We start from the raw sequence: 23,998 nt of genomic DNA, 5'->3' as shown, positions 1-23,998 counted from the left end.
GTTACATTACCTTTCCTTTTAACAACACTAAATAGCGTTTGGGAACCGAGGACACAAATTGTTGAAGCTTTCTAGGTGGAATTCTTTCCTATTCTTGCTTGATTTACAACTTCAGTTACTCAACAGTCTGGGGTCTCCGCTTTGTGCTTCATAATCTACCACACATTGTAAATGAGAGACAGGTCTGGACTGCTGGCAGGCTAGTCTACTACTCGCACTCTTTTACAACAAAGCCACGCTGTTGTAACACATGCAGACTGTGGCTTGGCATGGTCTTGCTGAAAGGAGCAGAGGCGTCCATGAAAAAGACGTTGCTTGGATGGCACCATATGTTGCTCCAAAACCTGTGTGTACCTTTCATCATTAATGATGCCTTCATAGATGTGCAAGTTAGCCATGCCATGGGCACTAACACAGCCCCATACCATCACAGATGTTGGCTTTTAAACTTTATGCTGATAACAATCCAGATGGTCCTTTTCCTCTTTGGCCCGGAAGACGTGACGTAAATGATTTCCCAAAATAATTTGAAATGTGGACCCGTCAGACCACAGCACACTTTTCCACTTTTCATCAGTCCCTTTCAGATGAGATTGGGACCAGAGAAACCAGTGGTGTTTCTGGCTGTTGTTGATAGACTTTCGCTTTGTAGATGTAACGACCAACTGTGTTAACTGACTGGTTTTCTGAAGTGTTCCTGAGCCCACGTATTCATTAAATGGGTTTCAACTTTGTAAACAGCATGCTTTGAATGTAACATTGGAAGTAATCTGAAACATCTCTATTGCATGCACACAAAAATAATGCATATTCTGAAATCTGATTTCAAGAGCAGAAATGTGCTGTTCCAGAAAATTTCTTAACAGAAGAGAATGGTATGATAAATTAATCAAATGGGTGGGAAAACTCTAATTTAAAACCTTTATGTTAAATTTTTAACGACTCACTGCTGTCTCGATGACCCTGAATGGCTGTTTGCTTGTGTAGTAATCAACCTTCGCAAATAGTTAAGATAAAGAAGAAGAATAAACTTCCAAAGTTTTATTTTAGAGCGTCTGCCTCACGGTTCTGAGGACCGGGGTTCAATCCCCGGCCCCGCCTGTGTGGAGTTCGCATGTTCTCCCCGTGCCTGCGTGGGTTTTCTCCGTGTACTCCGGTTGCCTCCCACATCCCAAAAACATGCATGGTAGGTTAATTGACAACTCTAAATTGCCCGTGGGTGTGAATGTGAGTGCGAATGGTTGTTTGTTTGTATGTGCCCTGCGATTGGCTGGCAACCAGTTCAGGGTGTACCCCGCCTCCTCCCCGAAGATAGCTGGGATAGGCTACAGCACGCCCACGACCCTAGTGAGGAGAAGCGGCTCAGAAAATGGATGGATGGATGGATGGAAGATTTATTTTGGCGGGGCTTTTAGTATAATTATCATCCCAACAGCTTTAGTGCCTTGGCAGCCTTGTTAAATCAACCGCTAATTCTATTGCACCTCAAGGATGCCAAGGGAGAGAAAATGTAAATAACCTCTAGAAAGTCAAACAACTTGTGAAAGACAAGCATAGATGTCTGTGAGAAGAAGCGGCTCAGAAATGGATGGATAAAACACATTACAAGGACTTAAATGTACAAAGTGTACAGTACTACTGTGCTTGACTGTATGTTTAAGAGTTTAAAAGCTGTTTAATATTACAGAAAGTTCATGAGAGTATGTTAGGTAATACTGTAAATATTATTAAAAAATAAATTGTCAATAGCAGATTCCACCTATTGCGGGGGTGGTCTTGAGCCTAACCCCAGTGATAAACGAGGGATTACTGTTTACAGTAAATATAAAATGTCTAGACACCCCTGTTCAAAGGCCAGGTTTTTCCATCATTAATGTCACCTATAACCTGCAAAATCTCATTGGGGGGGGGGTAAGGAAATATTTTCAAGAGAGGAACTAAAAGCTAAAATTAAGATAATGAGATAATGTGGATGCCAAAGGTGGGTAGTAATGCGCTACATTTACTCAAGTAGCATTTTGGATAAATTGTACTTGTCAAGGTAGTTTTAATACTGCATACTTGTACTTTTACTCAAGAATTTATTTTAAGTAGAAAGGATACTTTTACTCTGTTACAATGATCTGAATGCCACTCCATACTTTCATCTGTCAGTTATTGCTTATTTATTGTTTATTTATTTTATTTATTTATTTCGTGCGCGATCTGTCTGTCTAGACTACGACTTCGACTTCCGTTTTGGGCGCTGTTTGCGCAGATCCGATTTAAACGCTAGTGACGTTAAAGTCTGGTTCACCAATCAAACAACACAATGAAGTCACATGACCTCAAACAACGTCTTCTATTGGGCTTCCCGGACATAGGTATTAACTTTAGCTAAGCCAGCCTGGCTAATTAACGTGCCTACGTGGCGACCATGTTGGGAAGGAAGTCGTTACCATTGAAGGCAACGGCGCGCTACTCGTGTTTACATTTAGACGAAGAAAATCAACAGCTTTCATGTATTGTAATATTTGTCTGGCACTGTCTGCCCAAACGTGGATATTTCAGCCTACTTCTAACTTGAGAAAACACCTTGCAGTAAAATGCAGATGTTTTGTTATTGTTTTAGCTGTGCATATTAGCCTACATTAGCCCTATTTTATCACAGGTAACTGTAAAACATCCATCTCTTGGGGTACGTGCTAATCTCACTCACACTGTTCACGCACACAAATACACACAGCAATATCAGAATTTGCATTCACATTTTGATATTTTTATTTTATTGATGTTCGTGCTCTGATTAAACAAAATCTGAAGTTACTCAACATTTATTCAGTCCTTGAGTATTTTTTTCATTGTTTACTTTTTACTCTTAATTAATTTTTGGGAGGACTAGTTTTTACTTGAGTCACATTGTCGACAAGTAACAGTACTCTTACTTGAGTACAATATTTGGCTGCTCTACCCACCTCTGGTGGATGCACATGAAGGCACCAACCTCTTGTATTATGGGACGTGGGCGTTCGTAATTAACCGATCACGTTCTAACTCATGTAAAATGTGTGTGATCATTACACCCGCCAGGTGGCTAGCAGGCAGGATAGCAGCCACTCCAAAACACTGACTTTGTCATCCTTAAGCCACTTCGTAAACTGTTTGGCAGTATGATTCTGGTCGTTATACAAGCCCAATTCCAATGAAGTTGGGACGTTCTGTTAAACATAAATAAAAACAGAATACAATGATTTGCAAATCATGTTCAACTTATATTTAATTGAATACACTACAAAGACAAGATATTTAATGTTCAAACTGATAAACTTTATTGTTTTTTAGAAAATAATCATTAACTTGGAATTTTATGGCTGGAACACGTTCCAAAAAAGCTGGGACAGGGTCATGTTTACTACTGTTTTACATCACCTTTTCTTTTAACAACATTCAATAAACGTTTGGGAACTGAGGACACTAATTGTTGAAGCTTTGTCGGTGGAATTATTTCCCATTGTTGCTTGATATACAGCTCCAGCTGTTCAACAGTCCGGGGTCTCCGTTGTCGTATTTTACGCTTCATAATGCGCCACACATTTTCAATGGGAGACAGGTCTGGACTGCAGGCAGGCAAGTCTAGTACCCGCACTCTTTTACTACGAAGCCACGCTGTTGTAACACGTGCAGAATGTGGTTTGGCATTGTCTTGCTGAAATAAGCAGAGGCGTCCATGAAAAAGATGTTGCTTGGATGGCAGCATATGTTTCTCCAAAACCTATATGTACCTTTCAGCATTAATGGTGCCTTCACAGATGTGTAAGTTACCCATACCATTGGCACTAACACAGCCCCATACCATCACAGATGCTGGCTTTTGAACTTTGCGTCCATAACAGTCTGGATGGTTCTTTTCCTCTTTGGCCCGGAGAACACGACGTCCACAATTTCCCCCAAAAATTTGAAATGTGGACTCGTCAGACCACAGAACACTTTTCCACTTTTCATCAGTCCATCTTGTATGAGCTCGGGCCCAGAGAAGCCGGCGGAGTTTGTATAGTAGAGTTTCAAGTTGCACTGACGGATGTAGCGCCGAACTGTATTTACTGACATTGGTTTTCTGAAGTGTTCCTGAGCCCATGTGGTGATATCCTTTACACACTGATGTTGGTTTTTGATGCAGTGCCGCCTGAGGGATCGAAGGTCACGGGCATTCAATGTTGGTTTTCGGCCTTACCGCTTATACGCAGTGATTTCTCCAGATTCTCTGAATTTTTTGATGATATTATGAACCGTAGATGATGAAATCCCTAAATTCCTTGCAATTCCTTGCCCTTTCTTTGCTTGTGAATGACTAAGCAATTCAGGGAAGCTCCTGGTATACTCAATCATGGCACCCACCTGTTCCTAATTAGCCTGTTCACCTGTGGGATGTTCCAAACAGGTGTTTGATTAGCATTCCTCAACTTTCTCAGTCTTTTTTGCCACCTGTCCCAGCTTTTTTGAACATGTTATAGCCATAAAATTCTAAGTTAATGATTATTTGCTAAAAACAATAAAGTTTATCAGTTTGAACATTAAATATCTTGTCTTTGTAGTGTATTCAATTAAATATAGGTTGAACATGAGTTGCAAATCATTGTATTCTGTTTTTATTTATGTTTAACACAATGTCCCAACTTCATTGGAATTGGGGTTGTACATTTGTAAAACCCAATTGCACCCGAGCTTTAACTTCTTGGCTAATGTCTTCAGAAGTTGCTTCAGTATTTCCACATAATGTTCTTTCCTCATGATTCTTTGAAGTGCACCACTCCCACTTGCAGCGTATTGTGGGAGATGGGTGACTTAATGCCAGGGCCAAAGTACACCATCGGGCCCTGTTTTAGCCACGCCCCCCCCCCCCCCCAAAAAAAAAAAAATGTTGAAAAATATAGCTCCACAACGGAGTACTACATTCTCGGTCTTGGCACATTTTTAGCAATTATCTTCAAATATGTACAATGTATTTACTAGAAACAAATCTACAAATTCACTTTACAGGGTCTTTTAGCTTAACAACATCCAACTACACACATTTTTTTTATATGATGACATTAACAAAACATAAATGTAAATATACATTCTGCAAGTGTCCATCAGCCTCCATCGAAGAAAGAAAAAAAATCCTTGTCATAATGTCAAAAAAAAAAACAACAACGAAGGTTTTCTTAAAAAGAGGCAGTCACCCCATAACGATATGGTGGACAGCAATTTACGTAAAATATACGTAAAATACGATAAGAAAATACGTATAAATAAATAAAATAATAATACAAAAAAATAATAAAATACGTAAGATATGTAAAATGTTCAATATGATGGGGGAGAAAAAAAGAATACACATAATCAAATGACTGCTTTTCTCAAATAACTTATTGTGGACAATAAAACCAAGTGAAAAGATCTGAGTGGTACTTAGCCAGTTACTCTGTTGTAAGAAGTGTCCCACATACTGGGCAAAATCACAAATCACAACCAGTGAAAGAAATGGGATAAAATGAACGAAACGACATTTTGTACTCGTATGTGCTTATGTTTGGCCGCTACCTCATACTTGAATAGTTCTGCTACATTTTCATGATGACTGAGTCTTTGTGATAAGGGCTCCAACGGCACTTTATAGTGACATTTACCCGGGGTAATAAAGACATTTGGCCAAGTTACTTTGAGCCCACTGACCTCGTCGACTGCAATGGGCGGGCCGGAGTCTCCCCTTGTGCGGGCCAATAACACGAAGGGCTTCTCGGTCGACTGCGGCACGTTTGGCAGGCAGCTGCTGCCGGAGCGTTGCATAAGCTCACGAAGAGATCGATCGCTCGCTCGCTCGCTCACCCATTTGCCTTTCCACTATGGCAGCAGCAGCGAAGAAAGTCTGCATCGTCGGATCTGGAAATTGGCAAGTAGTAGCAGCAGCGACGCTCCGATGTATGCGGTGCAGAGGACGGATAATTTTAGGGTCGGATAGGACTACCTTGGAAGCGCGTGGCGACCTCCCCCGTGTTTGCCGTTGATACTTTTTTTTTTTTTGCTAGCCCAATTAGCAAGTCCGGCAGCCGGTGTCAACCGCTAGCTAACCAGCCGCTTTTCGCACCATTTGCTTTTGCTTTGCTGGCCTCTGGTGTTTTACACCTTCACCATACAACTGACCATGGGCGAACCATGTCGTCCTTCAGACAGGAGTGCGGTCTCAACGGCCGTCATTCTCTTTTGGTGCTTTTACACTTTTGCCTAATGTGTCTCGGAATACAACGGTACCTGACTGAAACTGCTGCATGACGTCATCCCTGACGGGCCGTTGTAGCAAAAAAATAAATAAATAAACTGTAAATACTCTCCATTGGTGCCGACATTAAAATATGCCATTGGGGCATCATTTTTAATTTACGATAACTTTAATTCAAATAAAACTTGGTGTGGATGACAAAATGTAAAGAGAGTGAATGTTTCTTGCGTTTCTCCACGTGAATTTAATTGGAAAAACATTATAGCTGGTAGTTTAGCCCTTGAATCACGAGCTTACGGCAATATTTCTCACAATATCTGTGCACACATGACTCCCGTTTATTGTGGGGGAGACCAATCTACAACGTGGCGCCCGCGGCCATCGGGTAGCCCCCAAAGATCACGAGTTGCCCGTGACCTTGTGCTTAAAAAAAATAAAAAATAAAAATAGCTCACCAGTGATGGGAGATTGTGATTGCTGCAGAAGTGATAATTTGATTAAGTAAACACTTGCAGAGATTTATATATTGGCGTTTGTTTCCTACATGGTTAATCATTGTTGTGAGAAATCATTAACATAATCGATGTCTTCACATATGAATATTAATTATAAATGAGGATACAATGAAAGGTAATTTAAGCAATTATTATTTTAAAAACTTAAACTTATTAAAACACTTTGAAGTGTTCCTATACTGGAGGCATGCAAAAAAAAAAAAAGAAATTCAGACTTATTTTAAAGCCCACTGTGAAAGGGCATATAAAATGATCGCTTTAAAGTCTAACAATGAACCAGAATAAAGCAGATAAACATATGTGTATGTACTGTCTGTATCTATAGCATGTAAAAGAACAGGGGAACAATTGCAGGGACGTCTGTGTAATTCTATATAATTTTATGACACAATGTGGTGTGTGTCATCATTAAAATGATTTTAGAATTTAAAGGGTGTTTCAACACAATCAACCAAGTGCCTCCCATCCTTCACACCAACTGAATTTTATTGTGCTTGTAACATATTTTTGGGTCAAAAAACAAAAACAAAAAAACTAACAGTCAACTATGAACAACACAGGGGATCTGCCATTGCCAAGATAGTGGGTGCCAATGCCGCTCGGAATTCCAAATTTGACAACACAGTTAAAATGTGGGTGTTTGAGGAGTTGGTGAATGGGCGCAAACTGTCTGAAATAATCAACACTGACCATGAGAATGTGAAGTACCTTCCTGGGCACAAGCTACCATCAAATGTGGTAAGATCATGTTGGTTTCTCATCAATTACCAAAACATTCGCAGTGTGTTGCTTTGCCCTTTTTGCTAGTTCATGAATGCTTGTTAGATTCATCTTTTTGCTTTTTATACCGTATGTCTTTTTATATTGTTCTTCTCAGGGTCAGTGTTTTTTCCTAATGCACCCTGGGAAGAAGATTATAGTTCATGAAATATCAACACATTGTATGACATCTTCCCTCCTTCCATGTTGCCGTTCCTCCTTAGCTGGCAGTTCCGGACCTGTTGGAGGCATCCTGTGATGCAGACATTCTGGTGTTTGTCATCCCGCACCAGTTTATTGGGAAAGCCTGTGACACCATGAAGGGCAAGATAAAGAGTGACACACTGGGCATATCTCTAATCAAGGTTTGACTTAGCAGCATTAAAGCTTAATTTGAAGGCTACTTCTCAATCTACGTTATCCTCTTAAAGTGCCATAAATCATTACAGCAGTGTGTCCTGTAAATCCCCACCCCTATTTTTATTATATTGTGAATGCACAATAGCATTTGTACGTGATTGCTTTTTTTTTTTGCAGGGAGTCGACGAGGGGCCTGATGGGCTTAAACTAATCTCTGATGTGATCCAGGAGAAGCTCGGTATTACAATGAGTGTGCTGATGGGGGCCAACATTGCCAACGAAGTAGCTGATGAAAAGTTTTGTGAGACCACCATCGGTTAGTCATAATTTATTGTATTGAATGGGCTTGTTTTCTATGCCTCGCCCTACTTTGTTTGTCCAGCCAGTACATACTACAAATCCCAGAATGCACTACATTTGCTGGTGTGTCTCTCAGTGCACGTGGTCATTTAAATCAGATTTAAGAGGTATTTTAATTAAAAATCAGACTGCAGATGCAGATTTACTGTTGGTTAGTCTGCTTTCATTGCATATGACCATGTTTTTCCTTACCACCTATATTAGAGCTATGTACAGGACTTAATTCCTCCTCTGTGAATATATTTGCTTTGTTTATTTAACAGGATAACACAAGGGTCTAAATAGCAATTGTCTAATTGATTTCAATTTTGAATGTGTTTCAGAGTTGATGGGTCATTCAGGGTGAAAACAAGTCAAAATGTAACGGCCTCAGGCTGCAGTTGTACAGCCATTTGTGCTGTGTCTCAAGAGGGACAAAACAGAGCTCTGTTTAACATTTAAAGTTACATGAAGAAAATGTTCTTGCCAGTATAGTTTCAAAATTAAGCTTTTTCAGCATGGAATGTTGTCATATAAACCTATTTTCTTAAGTGACAGAGCGGGTTGGTTTGGTTTCACATCCCCACAGTTCGTGTGAGATTTAACACAAGATGGCCTGCCTCAGCGTTTAAAACCACACTATAGCTAAGAGGAACATTTATAGCTCTGATCTTGTTGATAAAGTTGCTGAGTCACCAAAAATAATTATAAAACAAATGGAGTAAAGGTTATCTTGCATTGTTTAAAAAAAAAATAGTGGTTGTGTTTTTATCTTGCAGGATGCAAGAATGAAACCCACGGGGCTCTTCTAAAGGAACTCATGCAGACCAACAATTTCCGTGTGACTGTCGTGCAGGAGGATGATGTCGTGGAAATCTGTGGAGCTTTAAAGGTGAGCTTTATACATAAAATGCAAGCTGACATGAATAAAACCATTCACCACCAAGTGTTTAACTTATATTCATTTTGACTGTGGGTTTTATGGGCTAATATTTAAATGATATGCAGTATTATCGAGCTAGATAAGGTTTTGACTATCAGAGATTGGCAATAACATGCTTATAAATTTGAAACCCATCCATCCCATCCATTTTCCATACAGCTTATCCTCACTAGGGTCGCAGGCATGCTGGAGCCTATCCCAGCTAACTCTGGACAAGAGGTGGGGTATACCCTGGACTGGTCGCCAGCCAATTGCAGGGCCCATATAAACAAACAAACATTCATACTCACATTCACACCTACGGGCAATTTAGAGTTTTCAATTAACCTACCATGAATGTTTTTGGGATGTGGGAGGAAACCGGAGTACCCGTAGAAAACCCACGCAGGCACGGGGAGAACATGCAAACTCCACACAGGTGAGGCCAGATTTGAAGTCGGGTCCTCAGGACTGTGGGGCAGATCTGCTAACCAGTCATCCACCGTGACACCTTTATGATCCCCCAAATATTCAAAATACCATTTCTCCAACATGACATTCTGAAGTTGTTACTTTGTTCCAGCAGACCCTGAAAATTGTGTGTTTGCTTCATTCATCTGTGAATTCGAGAGCTAATGGCTTTTTTTTCCCCATGCAGTATTTGAGTGATAAGTTGAATTTCATGCGAATGAAACCTTTATTACTGCTTTTCTTCTCTCCATTTCCTATAGAACATTGTTGCCGTCGGGGCAGGTTTCTGTGATGGTCTGGGTTTTGGGGACAACACAAAAGCGGCAGTGATCCGGTTGGGTCTGATGGAGATGATCGCGTTTGCCCGCATTTTCTGCACTGCCGGTCCCGTGTCCTCTGCAACTTTTCTGGAAAGCTGCGGCGTCGCTGATCTCATCACAACCTGCTACGGTGGCCGTAATCGCAAGGTAGCCGAAGCCTTTGCGAAGACAGGAAAGGTGAGTGGGAGGAATACACCAAGTTTTAACTTCTCCAAGTTTTCAATAAAATCTCAATGCCATGTTTCCTCTCTCGGTCAGTCCATTGAGGAGCTGGAAAAAGAAATGCTGAATGGTCAGAAGCTGCAAGGACCGGCGACTGCGGCTGAGGTCTATCTCATCCTCAAGCACAAAAACTTGGTTGACAAGTAAGCCAAGCATCAAACACGCAGCCCTTCTTGAGGGAACCAAACAGCATCAGTCAACCTAATTTTACACTCACTACAAACTGTTCCTTTCACCAGGTTCCCACTGTTCAATGCTGTCTATCAGATCTGCTACCAGGGCCATCCAGTCACAGAGTTTATCAGCTGCTTGCAAAACCATCCAGAGCACATGTAAAACGCAAACAAACTGACCAAGTGCCTTCTACATGGAGAACGTTACCAAGTCATCTGTTACTCATCCAAAACGTGAGGTGACCAGTCACTCCACAGCTGTCATGAAACACAGTGACCCTCGCGTTCACTCCATGGAGACATGTTGCATAACATTTGTTTTTAAGTCAACCACTTTGTCCTTAACCATGGCTTAAAGTGCTTTTACAGTTCATGAATCATGCTGAAGCTTGAAAGATTTTTTTTGTTTCCCCACGTTTAGGCTCGATAGGTCTTCTTCCCTGTGGCTTGAAACAAAAAGACAAATCCAGATTCCCTTAATCTCATAGTTGACTCCCACTGCTAGGAGGTAGTCAACATTGACTTGGCGGGATTTAGTCTGTCTTTCCTTCACAAAATAACATTGTACAATGTTTATGGGGCATCAAAGCCCGCATTCAGATTTTGATGGCCAGGCAATACAATATTTATCAACGTAGTCGGCGCCGAGGCGGAACAATGCCTTCCAGTGGACTCCTGTCGATTACATGTAATTTCATCATAATGTAGCCCTGCTTAATGTCTTAGTAGCTTTTTGTGTCCCCATTTCCCCTCTTGTACTTTATATCAACTACGCACAGAAACTGTTTTTATTAAACGCAAGTGCCTTACCATGCACGGTTGCTACAATAAGTCTTGGTTATTGTATCTATTTGTACAAACAAAATACTTGCTTTTGAAATGTCGGTCCATTTGTTAACATGACTGCCTAACAGACTACGTTTTTAAATGTAATGTCAACATTTGTCTGTGAATAAAAATATCAAGTAGACAATGGTGAAAAAATATTTTACCCAAGTTACAACTACATACAGCACCAAAGTGGGAAATGTGGTGGTCAAAATACTTTCACTCATTTCCTTAAAAAGGAAGGAAGGAAAGCTGGAATTATTTTGGGCAAAAAGAAATGCAAAACCTATTTGGCAAATCCTGCTTTAAGTTTACAATATGAATATCTGAAATTATATATGTTTGAATAAAACAAACAACTTCATGAAACATGTTCATAAAGAAGCAAAAGTAGTTTATTACATGATATTAAGGTAGCATTGCTAGTAGTACATGATTGTGCAGAAAAGAGCAGCGCACCGTTGGTCATTACAAGGACATTCAACGCTGATGTGTTTATCTGCTTCATCTTTCTAGATCTAGAATATGGAACGGACCTCAGTAACTTTAAAGCGTGAAAATGTAAACAAAAGGGAATGCGATCAGAGGGAGGCTACTTAAGACTTTCAATACAAATGCTGCAAAGATAAACTATCTGCATTCTCCTTGGTCGTTTTATCTTACACGAGCCAATATTCTTGGTCACAGGCAGAGAATAGTAAAAAGAGTTCCAGTAAATGTGATCAATATAATGCAAACAAAGCTTTGTGGTATTACAATCACAAAATTTTGCTTGTGCACAGTACTTCCTGTGCTCCACTCTGCTGTGTTCAGTTACCATCTTTTTGGTACAGTATGAGACTTAGCTAACAGTGACAGTTGGCTAGTTAATGGATGATATGGAGCCTGTTTATCAGACTTTTTTTTGTCAAAAAACATACGGCTTAGATCCCCCACCCAAATTAAGTTCAATGTTCCCCACAAATAAATGGGCTAAAAGTATTTTTTTTTTTTTTTTTTTAAATAAAGAAAAATAAATCACAACCAACCAAAAAGTGGGATAAAGTCATGAAGCTTGGTTAAATTCATCACTCTTTCAAACGTGATAAAGTGGCTCCGAGAAATAACCTATTTACCTGAGAAATAATCACTGGAGCCACAGAGTGGAAAGTGTCACCCTGTAAAGCGTATTGGGACAACAAGTGTCTCCCCAACCATGCAGCACCCCTCAAACTATTCTACCTACCCAATTCCACCCTATGCACAGCACAGTTCAAAGTTTGTTGGGGTTCACCCATACATAAGTGCCTTCATAGCGGAATCCAGCTCTCTTTACAAGGTCATCTGCTTCTGCTGGGCCCCGGCTAGAAGAAGGAGGGAGACTGTCAAGATGTGGTGTTTTGTTTTGTTTTTCCCTTCTACTGGGGATAGAAATACTGACTTACCTTCCATATTTGTAAGGAATAGGTTTTGGCTTCTCTTTGTCGATTTGGTGAAGGAGTGGAGTAAAGATCCTCCAGGCTTCCTTTAGTTCATCGCTGTAAAGGCATTAGAATCTTTCATTTGTACAAGATCTAAAAATGCACAAAAACTGCATCAATGGCGACACCTTTTGGTAAACACTGTTAATCCCATCGAACAGATTTAACAAATTTTCGAGGAGAAACGTTGACTAAAGACCTGCGAACAAAGTGCATCTGACTCCCACAGAACACATCCAGAATTAGACGTTCATAGGCATCTGGTAGCTTCACATCCTGCAAAAAATAATTCGGATTATTTTTTGACAGGTAGATCACTCATAATGCATGGTAGTCTTTGATCAGCAATAACAATGCATGCAGCATAGTTAAATCAGATTACGCATGCCTTATATCTGCTCTTGTAGGTGAGGTCCAGCTCTGTTTCCTCAGGGCGGAAGTACACGCCAGGTTTCTTGCTCATCATCTTGGCATAGACTGCCTCATTGGGTTGCACACGGACCACCAGCTCATTCCGGCGACACTGATTTCCAAAAATGTCCCCCGGGACGTCTGTGAATTGCAGCCGCACCTCAGCCTTCCTCTCATTTAGAGCTTTTCCACAGCGAAGGATGAAAGGAACGCCTAAGGAGAAAGCATGTGTTCCAACTTCGATCAGAATAGGTGCAAGCAATGGATGTGGTGTTGTGGATGTCTTCTGAAGGGCAACACAACTTTACCATCCCAGCGTTCGTTGTGCACATAGAGCACTGCTGTGGCAAATGTAGACTGAGTGGATCCTTTGGGAACTGTGGGATCATCAAGATAACCCAATTTGGCATCTCCTTCCCCCTCTGGGTCACCCACATATTGACCCAGTACCACATCTGACATTAACACTGGATTGATGCATTTCAGCACTTTCACCTTCAAGAAGAACCACATGGTGAGAGGATTAAAATATATATATATATATATATATAAATGAAATAACATTTTTGTAGCAATAAGAAACAGAGTCGTACCTTTTCGTCCCTGACATCATCAGAGCTGGTGGAGGCTGGTTTCTCCATGGCAACCAGTGACAGCAACTGGAGCAAGTGGTTCTGCATGACATCTCTAATCAGCAAAGAACAGGAGATCACAGAGAGGAAGCTGCGACGCCTACCATGTAGCACGTGATCATGCTGATCATGTGACCGAATCAAATATCGACATCAGTGAATGGTCAACAGAATTTAATTGCAGCGCAATAACATTTTGGCCTCTCACCGGATGATTCCAAAGTCATCAAAGTAGCCTCCTCTTCCCTGAGTGCCAAATGGTTCTTTAAACGTGAGGACTACACAGGCGACACTGTCCCTATTCCAGATTGGTCCAAAGATGCGGTTTCCAAATCTGTAAGAACATCACATTGAGTGTTCTCTGCTGCAGAGGCACGACATGCAAAACCACAGCTGCTCATGACAACACGCTTTATTAAAACACCTCTTTGGTTTACGGTTCGACATTGACAGAATTATCAAATAGGAATGTATATCATCAATAATCCCCCCTACCAGTTGCAAAACCATTGATCTACACCACAGGTGTCAAACTCACACCCGGCCTGCCACATCAATTCATGTAGCCCGCGAAAGCAAATCAAGTGCATCGATTTCATGTTTCTTGCTAAAATAACATTGCAAATCGTCTTCCCTTTTATATAACGATTGCAAACATGTCTGTTACCAATCCCCATTTCAAAATAAACTGAATTAACAACTTTTTACTGGCTTCTGGTTTCAAAAATAGTTATTGATCGATTCTTTTGGGGGGCGGCACGGTGAGCGACTGGTTAGAGTGTCTGCCTCACAGTTTTGAGGACCGGGGTTCAATCCCCGGCCCCGCCTGTGTGGAGTTTGGATGTTCTTCCTGTGCCTGCGTGTGTTTTCTCTGGGCACTCCGGTTTCCTCCCACATCCCCCCCAAAAAAAGCATGGTAGGTTAATTGACATCTCTAAATTGCCCGTAGGTGTGAATGTGAGTGCGAATGGTTGTTTGTTTGTATGTGCCCTGCGATTGGCTGGCAACCAGTTCAGGATGTACCCCGCCTCCTGCCCGATGATAGCTGGGATTGGCTCCAGCACGCCCGTGACCCTAGTGAGGAGAAGCGGCTCAGAAAATGGATGGATGTATTTTTTTGGTGTATATGTCATAACATGAGGCAATTGTACATTTACTCTATATTTGTTCGCGCTCATGACGGCCCTCCAAGGGAAACCATAACCGCGGGCAAAAATGAGTTTGACACCCCTGATCTACACCAACCGACCACTTGCACAATTTAATGATAATGATATCCAATATAAGAACTGCATCACATAATATGCCTTCATATAGAATAATGTTAAATTCACATTCTGAGACGTATTAATACAACCGTTTATAATTGTGGTTATAGTCTGCAGTGGTGCACAACAGTACTGCATCATAAGCTGTTTCTGATATTTTGGTTACGTCAATTATTTATGTAACAGAGTCATAAATATTAGGACCAGCTCTCAGAATGCTGTAGTACAGTTTTTCACTACTGTAAACTACCACGATACCACAATCAGTGTTGGAAAAGTTTATTTGCTATGCAAACTAGTTCAAAGTTCAGTTCACTGTTCCAAAAATGAACTAGTTCAGATCATAGTTCATAATTAAAAATTTTGAAGTAAATTCACCATTCCAAAAATGAACTAGTTCATAGTTTTTTTTTTCCTCAGCATGTTCCCCTTAAATTCTGGCATTTCATTTTCCCATTTTTTTTGCCACCCATTCAGTACACACTCACAGCCAGCTGCAGCTTTCACCCTACAATCTCAAGAATATAAAGAAAAAAAACATGTTGCTTAAATGGTCTTATTAAAATGAGGAAGCAAAACAAAAACTGGATTTTTTTCCTTAATGTGCAAACAAAAACATGCAACACGGTATGACAGTAACGATGGTGAAAGAGCATATATAACTTTGCATTCCTTGCAGCTCTGGCGGACTATTTTAAAATATTTTATCTATGCTTATGTTGCAAAACAAAATTCGATATCATGACAGTGTGATCATAGGGTTTTAACAAAAGCATTTTGATACAAATAATTTTCCTAGTAATCCATTTTTACAATTATCTACTGTATTACAAAAGAACCACCAAATAACACATTCACCACTCTGATAGTGTTAATCAAAACGGAACATAGATAAGGCAGAGTATTTGATCTAGTTATTGGATTGGATTGGTGCAAGAGGGCATAATGTTTTGGCGCTATTTCCTGTTTCCAGTTTTTCATCTATCATGGTGTATTTTCTATGACTGGTCATTAATTCTTCCAAAAATAATCCCCAAAACTGGAAATGACTATCCCAAATTACAGAACTTTCAAATGCGCGCAAAAAAAATACCTCTTCTATAAAAGGCAACACTTTTATTTCTTACCTGAGCACCATAAGGTTCTGCACCATTTCTTTGCCAAGATAGTGATCTATACGATAGATCTGGTCTTCAGTGAAGAGAGAAGAGAGGTGAGCGGACAGTTCTTCAGAGCTCTGAAGGTCATGTCCAAACGGCTTCTCTACAATCACTCTGGTCCAGCCTCTACAAAGAACAGATGGGCCATCATTGCAACACACTATTCACATCGAACCCAAGACCTGAACTTCTAGCAGACTGTATGTGAAGGCAGCCTGTCAACCGCCTGCTTGCATTCCTTTGCATACAAACATCCAGTCATACAGCAGCGCACTGCAAGAGATGAGGAAAGAAATGTTGACTGACTTTTCGCTTATACAGTGGTGCTTTATGTTCTTGGTAACATCGTGGTAGACTGTGGGCGGCAGGGCCAAGTAGAAGAGCCGGTTTGCCTCCGATCCTCCGGGGAGAGTGAGGATGTGTTTATTGAGATTGGAGAAGGAATCATCATCTGCATATTTTCCACTGATGTATGAGTTTCTGCTGAAGAAGACTGACAACCGATCTGCTTCAGAGTCTGTCACCTAGGCCAGGAGATGAGCAAGTGGAATAAACAGTCAGGTGAAATTACAACTAAAACCAATTACATACTTAGTAGAGTGGAGAAAATACCCCAAAGGTATATGTAGTATTATTGATATGCTTTATTGCACTAATACCTTGAGGTATGGCATGCAGGAAGCCCTGATAGCATCAACCGTCAGGTCAGAGCGAGCAAAGCCAATAAAAAATGTTTTCTCTGGGAGGAGACCGTCTCTGAACAACCACCTGGAAGAGAGCTTTCAGAAGTTACTCAGAACCTCTAGAAGTACTAGTCTAGAGTGGAATAGTATGTCATCACTGCAACGTATATGGATGTGAGGAATGTTCCAAGGTTTTAAGTTTACTTACCACAGAGTTGGGTAGATTTTCTTCTTGGCCAGATCACCCTGCAGGTCCAAACACACAAACACGAAGAATTTAAAATACTGTGCCGGTTCCCTGTAAAGTTATTTACGTCACCCTGCTGACCAAGGTTATTACTTTCAACAACACAAAGATGTGACAAGGAGGAGCTCTTCATTACATATTGGATTCAAAAGAAATTCTGGCGACCAAAAGGGAAACTGCTGAAAATTGGTTTCTGACAGACTTTAGACACGCAACACATAATAAGCAAGCCAAAGCAAATGTAATTATATAGCGCATTTCATAAACAAGGTAACTCAATCTGCTTTACATGATTAAAAGCATTTAAACACAAAGAAAAAAAACAGCTAATAAACATTTAAAACAAAGAGAAAAATAAAACAGATTATCAACATACAATAGCCAACATGAGAGCTGTATCAAATACACAAATACAATAGTGCTCATTCTAACTGAATTAGTGTTAAAAGGCAACCGCAACTTGTAACAGGATAAGCGACACAGAAAATGCATGGATGGATGTAAAAGACAGAATTTGCTATATTTTTCATTAGAGTAGATGCAGCAACAGCTAATGCATCAGCATGAATTCATTCATTCGTTCATTTTCCGTACAGTTATCATCACAAGCATATGCTGGAGCCTATCTTTGGGCGAGAGGCGGGATACACCCTGAATTAGTCGCCAGCCAATCGCAGGGCACATATAAACAGCCATTCACACTTACATTCACAACTACGGACAATTTAGAGTCTTCAATTAACCTACCATGCATGTTTTTGGGATGTGGGAGGAAACTGGAGTACCCGGAGAAAACCCACACAGGCACGGAGAGAACATGCAAACTCCACACAGGTGAGGCCGGATTTGAACCCGGGTCCTCAGAACCGTGAGGCAGGTGTGCTAACCAGTTAAACACCATGCAGCCTAAATTAATTCTGGCATACTAGCAGATCTTGAACAACACATTCAAACAAAGTGCTGATGACTTAAAGTTATAAAGACTTAAATGCTTATTGCTTATAAGCTTAATGCTTATTAAATGCTCTCATTTACTAGAACTTGCCACCCCTTGTATAGTGGTAAAATGTGGTTATGAAGAGAAGTGACCAACTACCTTAATTGAAACTACAGCATATGCACCAGTAAACAGGTTCAACTAGAGTGAAACAGCACACGATTGAGTCCTTCCTTTTATTTGGCAGAGTATCCCCCTGAAAGGAAAATGCTGACATCCAATGGCATAGCAACAACACTGCTCACCTCACCAAAGAGCAGACAAAGAGAAAAAGACTGAGTCATTACCCCCATACGTACCGTGTGTGCAAAGACAGAAATTGATAGTTTGATGGCATGACAAAACAAAATGAGATTCAAAATTTAATTTCAAAATGCCACAACCTCAAGTAATTAGAGTTCTTCAACTTATGCTAATTTGTAACAGACTTGAGAAAAATGGCAGAAGATTCCTCTTCATGCCAGCAGGTGGTAGTAGTTTTTACAATACGTACTGTACTGTCGTGTACACGATACTCTACTGAAGCCCAACGCCACAAAATCAGTTCAATTTTTGTGTGACAAAATGGAAAAGTGTGGTGATGGCAATAGAACAAGCAATGGAACTTATTGTGACATACTGCAGGCCATGTACTTTGAGCAATACAATCCATTAAATATTAATTCCTTAAAATAATATTTGTTTTTACCTAGCAGAGTAAATAATACACTTTATATGCACAAGACTTTTTACTTTGAGCAATACTTAAAATCCTGCAACAGAAAAAAGGTGAAGATTGCTTTCTTTGTTATAATGTTACTTCAGGTTTTATAACAGCGATAGTTTGAGCCTAAAACTGATCCATTCCATTTCCATCAATCTATCCTTTATCTTCTGTTTATCCTGTTCATGGTCACAGGTGAATCGGAGCTTACCGCAGTTGACTTGTGGGAAAGAGACAGGGGACACCCTGGACTGGTCGCCAGTCAATCACAGGACACATAATATTAATCCCCAGAAAAAAAATCAAGCAAGCACAGTGAGAACAAGCAGACTCCACACAGAAACCTGTTAAACAGACGCGTTAACCACATACTCCACTGTGCAGCTCTTGCATTGTTTCCTATTTTTTTAAAAAATAATAAATGCTTTGAAATTTGACAACTTGAAATTCAAACAGTATCACGGAATAGATTGTGTCCAACTTTGGAGGTTGCATGGTAACTGTATTAAAAGAAAAGAAAAACCGCAAACCATTTGCACAAAACCTTCACCCTGCACCACCAGTGTCACCAACTCAACTAAGCAAAGTAGGATTTATTGGCTGTCCTGGAAGCCGCTTGAAGTTGTTAAATGATGGCATCACCCAATTGGTTTGGCATAACGGTGTCGGCATTGCACCGTTCACAAAAACAATATACAAATTAAACAAACCACACAAGTCTCCAATAACACCAGAAAAGAAATTGCTAATTAGTAGCAATGATATACTGTATAATAAATAGTAAATCTGCACTAAATTGGCTACATTGTGCACCGCAGAGAGGATTTTGTGATAAGGCTACATTTGACAAATTGTGAAAAAAGCGTGTAGTGGAAGTGGTCTGACAACAAAACATGGTGATGCCGCTTTTTTCACTCTTATTTATTCTTCTGTTAATTGAGGCTGAGGAGGAAATCACATTGGTTCTCTGAACATCGCTCTCTACCATTTGTTCGTCAGTCCTCCACCTACAAATGAGTAGCAGCACAGACCGCTTTTCACTTTTGTCACAAAGACTTTAGCATTCCAAAATATTTGTAAGGATGCATTCCACTTCCTGTGTTAAAATAGTCTGCTATGCTTTAATTTGTCTTTAAATCAAGGGCAGGTACTTAGTGATATTGCGGAATAGATGCTATCATACAAAGTATAAGGAAAGAGGAACCTTGAGGTGATGCTTTTGAAACCTTGGATTACTGAGCAGCCCTTGTTTATAGAATCTTGGTGAAATAACTTTCAACATTTCCGAAATCAGATCATGTGCAACTACTGTAGTATTTTTGAATACTTGCAACATACTTTTAAAAAGATTGGCATGTGCGAGAGATAATGCATAGGGAAGATGTTTCAGACGCGCTTGGTTCAAATTGAAACAGTATCACTACTTGTGTGGACATAATCTAAATGGTTTGTTTCACCAAAGAGTCCACTGATCAAACTGGCAAAGAGCCAGCAAAAACTTTTGGAGAAAAACAGAGATGCCTATTCAAAAGTAAAAACGTCAAAGGTGATTGAACAAATATTGTCTGTCACATCTATTGCAATCTTGTGTTTTGGTTGACTTTGTTTTGATTAGATTTAGTTGGTGTCATGTTTTGTCAAAGTTTTCCTGATACATGTTCACATCTTGTCTGCTCGTTTGGGTTTTGTCTCCACCAGTTTTCGTCACCCCTCCACCTTGGCAAAAACTGACTTGCAGATTATTAGTTTTTTGAAAAACTTCAGCAAATAAACCAGGCTAAATTTAACTACTTTCCAACTTACAAAGCTGTGATGTTATAACTTACTTCAAAATCCTTCCTTGAAACCAATCGCTACCTTCCTATTAGCCAAGGCTTTGGCGCCATCTTATGGAATTTTTGAGTGTTATTGAAAGAGCACAACAACCACCAATAGATGTGTTTTTAGCCGATTGCGAATAGGCAAAGTTCACTGTAACTTTACCATGTCATGAGGTGTTTATTTGTTCATGTGGATGACACACCCAGGTATTAAAAATTAATTAGAAGAAATACTGCACAATACATCAAGCTAGCTTCAAAAGGAGACACGTCTCTCTTTGAAGTCACTCAGGATAAGACTGAACACATCTTTATTGCCTGCGATTGGCTGGCAACCAGTTCAGGGTGTACCCCGCCGCCTGCCCAAAGATAGCTGGTATAGGCTCCAGCACTCCCGCGACCCTTGTGAGGATAAGCGGCTCAGAAAATGGATGGATGGACATCTTTATTGCTTTTCTTTTCTGATAAAGCAGCTGCTATGATAGCTTTTTGCTTATTGTTTTTAGAGGTGCAACGATTAATTGATTAATGAACAACTAATCAAATCAATCAAATTAATCGATAACTATTTTTGATAACCGATTAATCGTTTAGCAATCTTGTTTGACCTAAAATTGTCCAAATTCCTGAGAATTTCTAACTGTATCAGCGTAAAACTGGGCACAGTAAAATTCTCACCGAGGCTCCCATGATGATAAATACATGAGCGTCGAAATGTCGGAACTCATGATCGTTGTGCAGTTCCTTCCTCAGTTCCCCAAACACCTCGGAGCGAGAGAGAGGAATGTTGCTCATTTTCTCTATAAAAAATAAAACAGACAAGTTAAAAACTGTGTTTCTTCACGTAATAAACCAACCATCAGTATAACAAGAGTAATTTGGCTGCACCGATAGTCTCCAGTTAATTCCAGAATGATTGGTGAGTAACTAAAACATCTGTAATCTCATTGCCTTAACTAATGCAAATCTGATGACAAAAATATTCATAAAAAAACAAAACGAACTAATCTAATGCACACGCAAGTGTCACTGTTATTGGGTGGGACGTGTCAGCTATTTACATATGTCATCAAAAACATTCATTGGCTGCAATATTCAGTGGTGGGAAGTAAAGAAGTACAAATACTTTATTATTGTGTACTTAATTTTTCAGGTATCTGTACTTTACTAGGGTATTTATTTTTCTGGCAACTTTTTAAGTTTTGCTGCATACATTTCAGTACAGATATCTCTAATTTCTACTCTTTACTTTGTCAAAATAGGGTTGCTACTTTTTTTCCAACCTCCCTGGAAGCGGACACGAAGTGAGGGGTAGAGTAAGAGCTAAGCTCTTGATTAAGCTCTTGGAGACTTATAAGGTGGAAAAAGCAGAGACAGCAGCGTCATGGAGGAAGGTTAACCAGGGAGCATTAACGACAATGACGCAACAGATTTGGAGAAGAAAGATATTCCCAATCCATGGCTTTATTTCAGATAATTTTATAATGATTTTATGTTTCGGGGTCAAAGAATGATTATTGGTGAATACATTGTGTCTTGAAAAAAAAAAACATATAGGTAGGGTGCAGTTTTTCCAGTTACTATCATTAGCTAGTTTGGCATTTTTAGTAACTTAGTTAACAATGTTGGCAAAGCTATGGGAAGATGTCGTTTTCATACAGTAGTATAAAAGCCTGAGCCAATGCTAGCTAGCTGTTGTTGTTTTGAAGAAAAATATTTAATTATTCTTCGTTCTGCCAAGTTATCAGAAAGGATACTGTATATAATGTACGTTTTACATTTGTACATAAGTGCATTTCAGAGTCAGTACTTTTTAGGGCATTTTTCATTACATGACCGATGATAGCTGGGATAGGCTACAGCACGCCCGCGAACCTTGTGAGAAGCAGCTCAGAAAATTGATGGATGGATGGATGGACTTGAATCCATAGTTCTACATTTACCAGTCTTTTTTATACAAGTACCGTATCTGTGCTGTAGTTGAACTATGTAATGTGAAACATTTTGTAAGTGTTTTCATTGAAAAATGACATTGGCTCATTTATTTTACTTACTAACTACTTAAATACAGCGTTTGAGTACTTTTTTGAGTACTTACCTCTGACAATATTATATCATAACATCAGAAAGCTGCATCTCTGGTAAAGGTTGCATTGTTCAGAATGACTTCCTCGTCCAATTACTCGCCACTCGAGCCACATTGAGTTGTGAGTAAACAGTTATTGCAGTACTTCCTGGTACGTCCAGGAAGTACTGCAATTATTCTTCTCAACTTTTCATTTGAAATGCAGCAAACAGTCGTTTAACTGCAATAAACAGGAGACAGTGAGAACAGGTAGATCTGGGCTCAACGTACTATCCCTCCTACAGTCACTACAAGTAACAGAAATAGCCCGAGACAAATTATAATGATATTAGACAAATCCTCCACTAAGTCCCCTATCAAGCAGCGCTCAACGTTTCCGCTGAGCACCTTGATAGATGACCCAACTCGTCACTCTAGTCCAGCATTCGTCTCTCATTTAAAAGGGGAAATGAAACGCTAGCGCTGGCTTCTAAATGCAGAATGAAGCAAAAGGTTTGTCCGTGTGTGGGATATTTTGCAGGAGCCCGCGAGTTGTGCGGACGAATAACCGAAAGCGCCCGGTCATCAATGCTTAGCTTCAGGTGCTGTTATGACAACGCGAGCTGCCTCTGCCAAGCTAGCAAGCGGCGCCTCGCTCGGGGAAAAAAAAAGCTCACTCAAGAGTTTATATAAAAATAAAATAAAATAAAAAAATAAGCGTTACTTACGTGCCCGTTCTCAAGAAGACAACGGAATATACTTTGGGTGCGAATAATACACACGGAAACTCCAGCAACCGAGCCGGACCGGGGCGGCGCACTACTTCCTTGTTCGAGTGACAACTCGGAATTGTGCGATATTATTGGTTTGCGGCAAACTCACCAGCGCTCGCTCGAGTTCCCATTGCTGCCCGATGACGTCACTGCCTCGCTGGTGGGCGGGGCTACTGGGTGCGCCCAATAGTTTAGTTTATCAGTTTATTTTTGAAAGGGAACAATGCAATTTCAAAAAACACATGAAGTACACATGGTTAAAAAAGCCAGAATTAGCCAGAAGGCTAGTTTTCATCTGTAGTCCCCTGGCCATGATGTAAAAAAGGAGTAAAATGCATCTATAAGACAATATAATACAGGATACATAATCAAACTATACTATTAAGAGAGAATAAAACCATATTTTTTTTGATCATAACAAAAAAACATCATAACATACTTAGCGAGGATAACCAGTTTAGAAAATGGATGGATGGACAATTTATTTTATACTAAAAACTGGTAAGAAACTACCATGTACTTTGATCCGTCCATATCAACCATCAAGTGTACACTTTTTAGGAGATATTTGTTACTTATATCAGATATTTTGCTGTGTTTGGCACTACCTTGTTACAGATACTCAGGCACCT

The 23,998-nt window shown here is 40.0% G+C and overlaps 2 protein-coding genes across 4 annotated transcripts; one reads left to right on the top strand and one right to left on the bottom strand.

Annotated features, from left to right (window-relative positions):
- Positions 1-5,680: 5,680 nt before the first annotated feature.
- Positions 5,681-11,133, top strand: LOC133488023 (glycerol-3-phosphate dehydrogenase [NAD(+)], cytoplasmic). 2 transcript variants are annotated; one of them, XM_061795418.1, is made up of 8 exons: positions 5,750-5,911; positions 7,314-7,491; positions 7,737-7,877; positions 8,050-8,188; positions 8,991-9,103; positions 9,865-10,101; positions 10,183-10,289; positions 10,386-11,133. In XM_061795418.1, exons 1-8 carry the CDS (start codon positions 5,865-5,867, stop codon positions 10,480-10,482), a joined length of 1,059 nt encoding a protein of 352 aa, XP_061651402.1. In that variant the 5' UTR covers positions 5,750-5,864; the 3' UTR covers positions 10,483-11,133. The 2 variants fall into 2 exon arrangements, with proteins under 2 accessions (XP_061651409.1, XP_061651402.1); XM_061795425.1 differs by lacking the exon at positions 7,314-7,491 and having other exon boundaries at positions 5,681-5,911.
- A 387-nt stretch (positions 11,134-11,520) lies between these two features.
- On the bottom strand, positions 11,521-23,512 carry g6pd (glucose-6-phosphate dehydrogenase). 2 transcript variants are annotated; one of them, XM_061795396.1, is made up of 13 exons: positions 23,476-23,512; positions 21,207-21,328; positions 16,970-17,007; positions 16,738-16,846; positions 16,385-16,602; positions 16,046-16,204; positions 13,859-13,984; positions 13,612-13,705; positions 13,327-13,513; positions 12,996-13,231; positions 12,807-12,883; positions 12,572-12,664; positions 11,521-12,490 (listed from the first exon to the last, which is right to left on the bottom strand). In XM_061795396.1, the coding sequence occupies exons 1-13, from the start codon at positions 23,495-23,497 to the stop codon at positions 12,400-12,402; spliced, it is 1,572 nt and encodes a 523-aa protein (XP_061651380.1). In that variant the 5' UTR covers positions 23,498-23,512; the 3' UTR covers positions 11,521-12,399. The 2 variants fall into 2 exon arrangements, with proteins under 2 accessions (XP_061651380.1, XP_061651389.1); XM_061795405.1 differs by lacking the exon at positions 23,476-23,512 and adding an exon at positions 23,322-23,463.
- Positions 23,513-23,998: the final 486 nt, after the last annotated feature.

This window comes from Phyllopteryx taeniolatus, chromosome 1, assembly GCF_024500385.1.
Source record: "Phyllopteryx taeniolatus isolate TA_2022b chromosome 1, UOR_Ptae_1.2, whole genome shotgun sequence".
Taxonomy (NCBI): Eukaryota; Metazoa; Chordata; class Actinopteri; order Syngnathiformes; family Syngnathidae; genus Phyllopteryx; species Phyllopteryx taeniolatus.
Note: the sequence above shows the minus strand (reverse complement) of the source record. Positions and strands in the feature narration are given on the sequence as shown.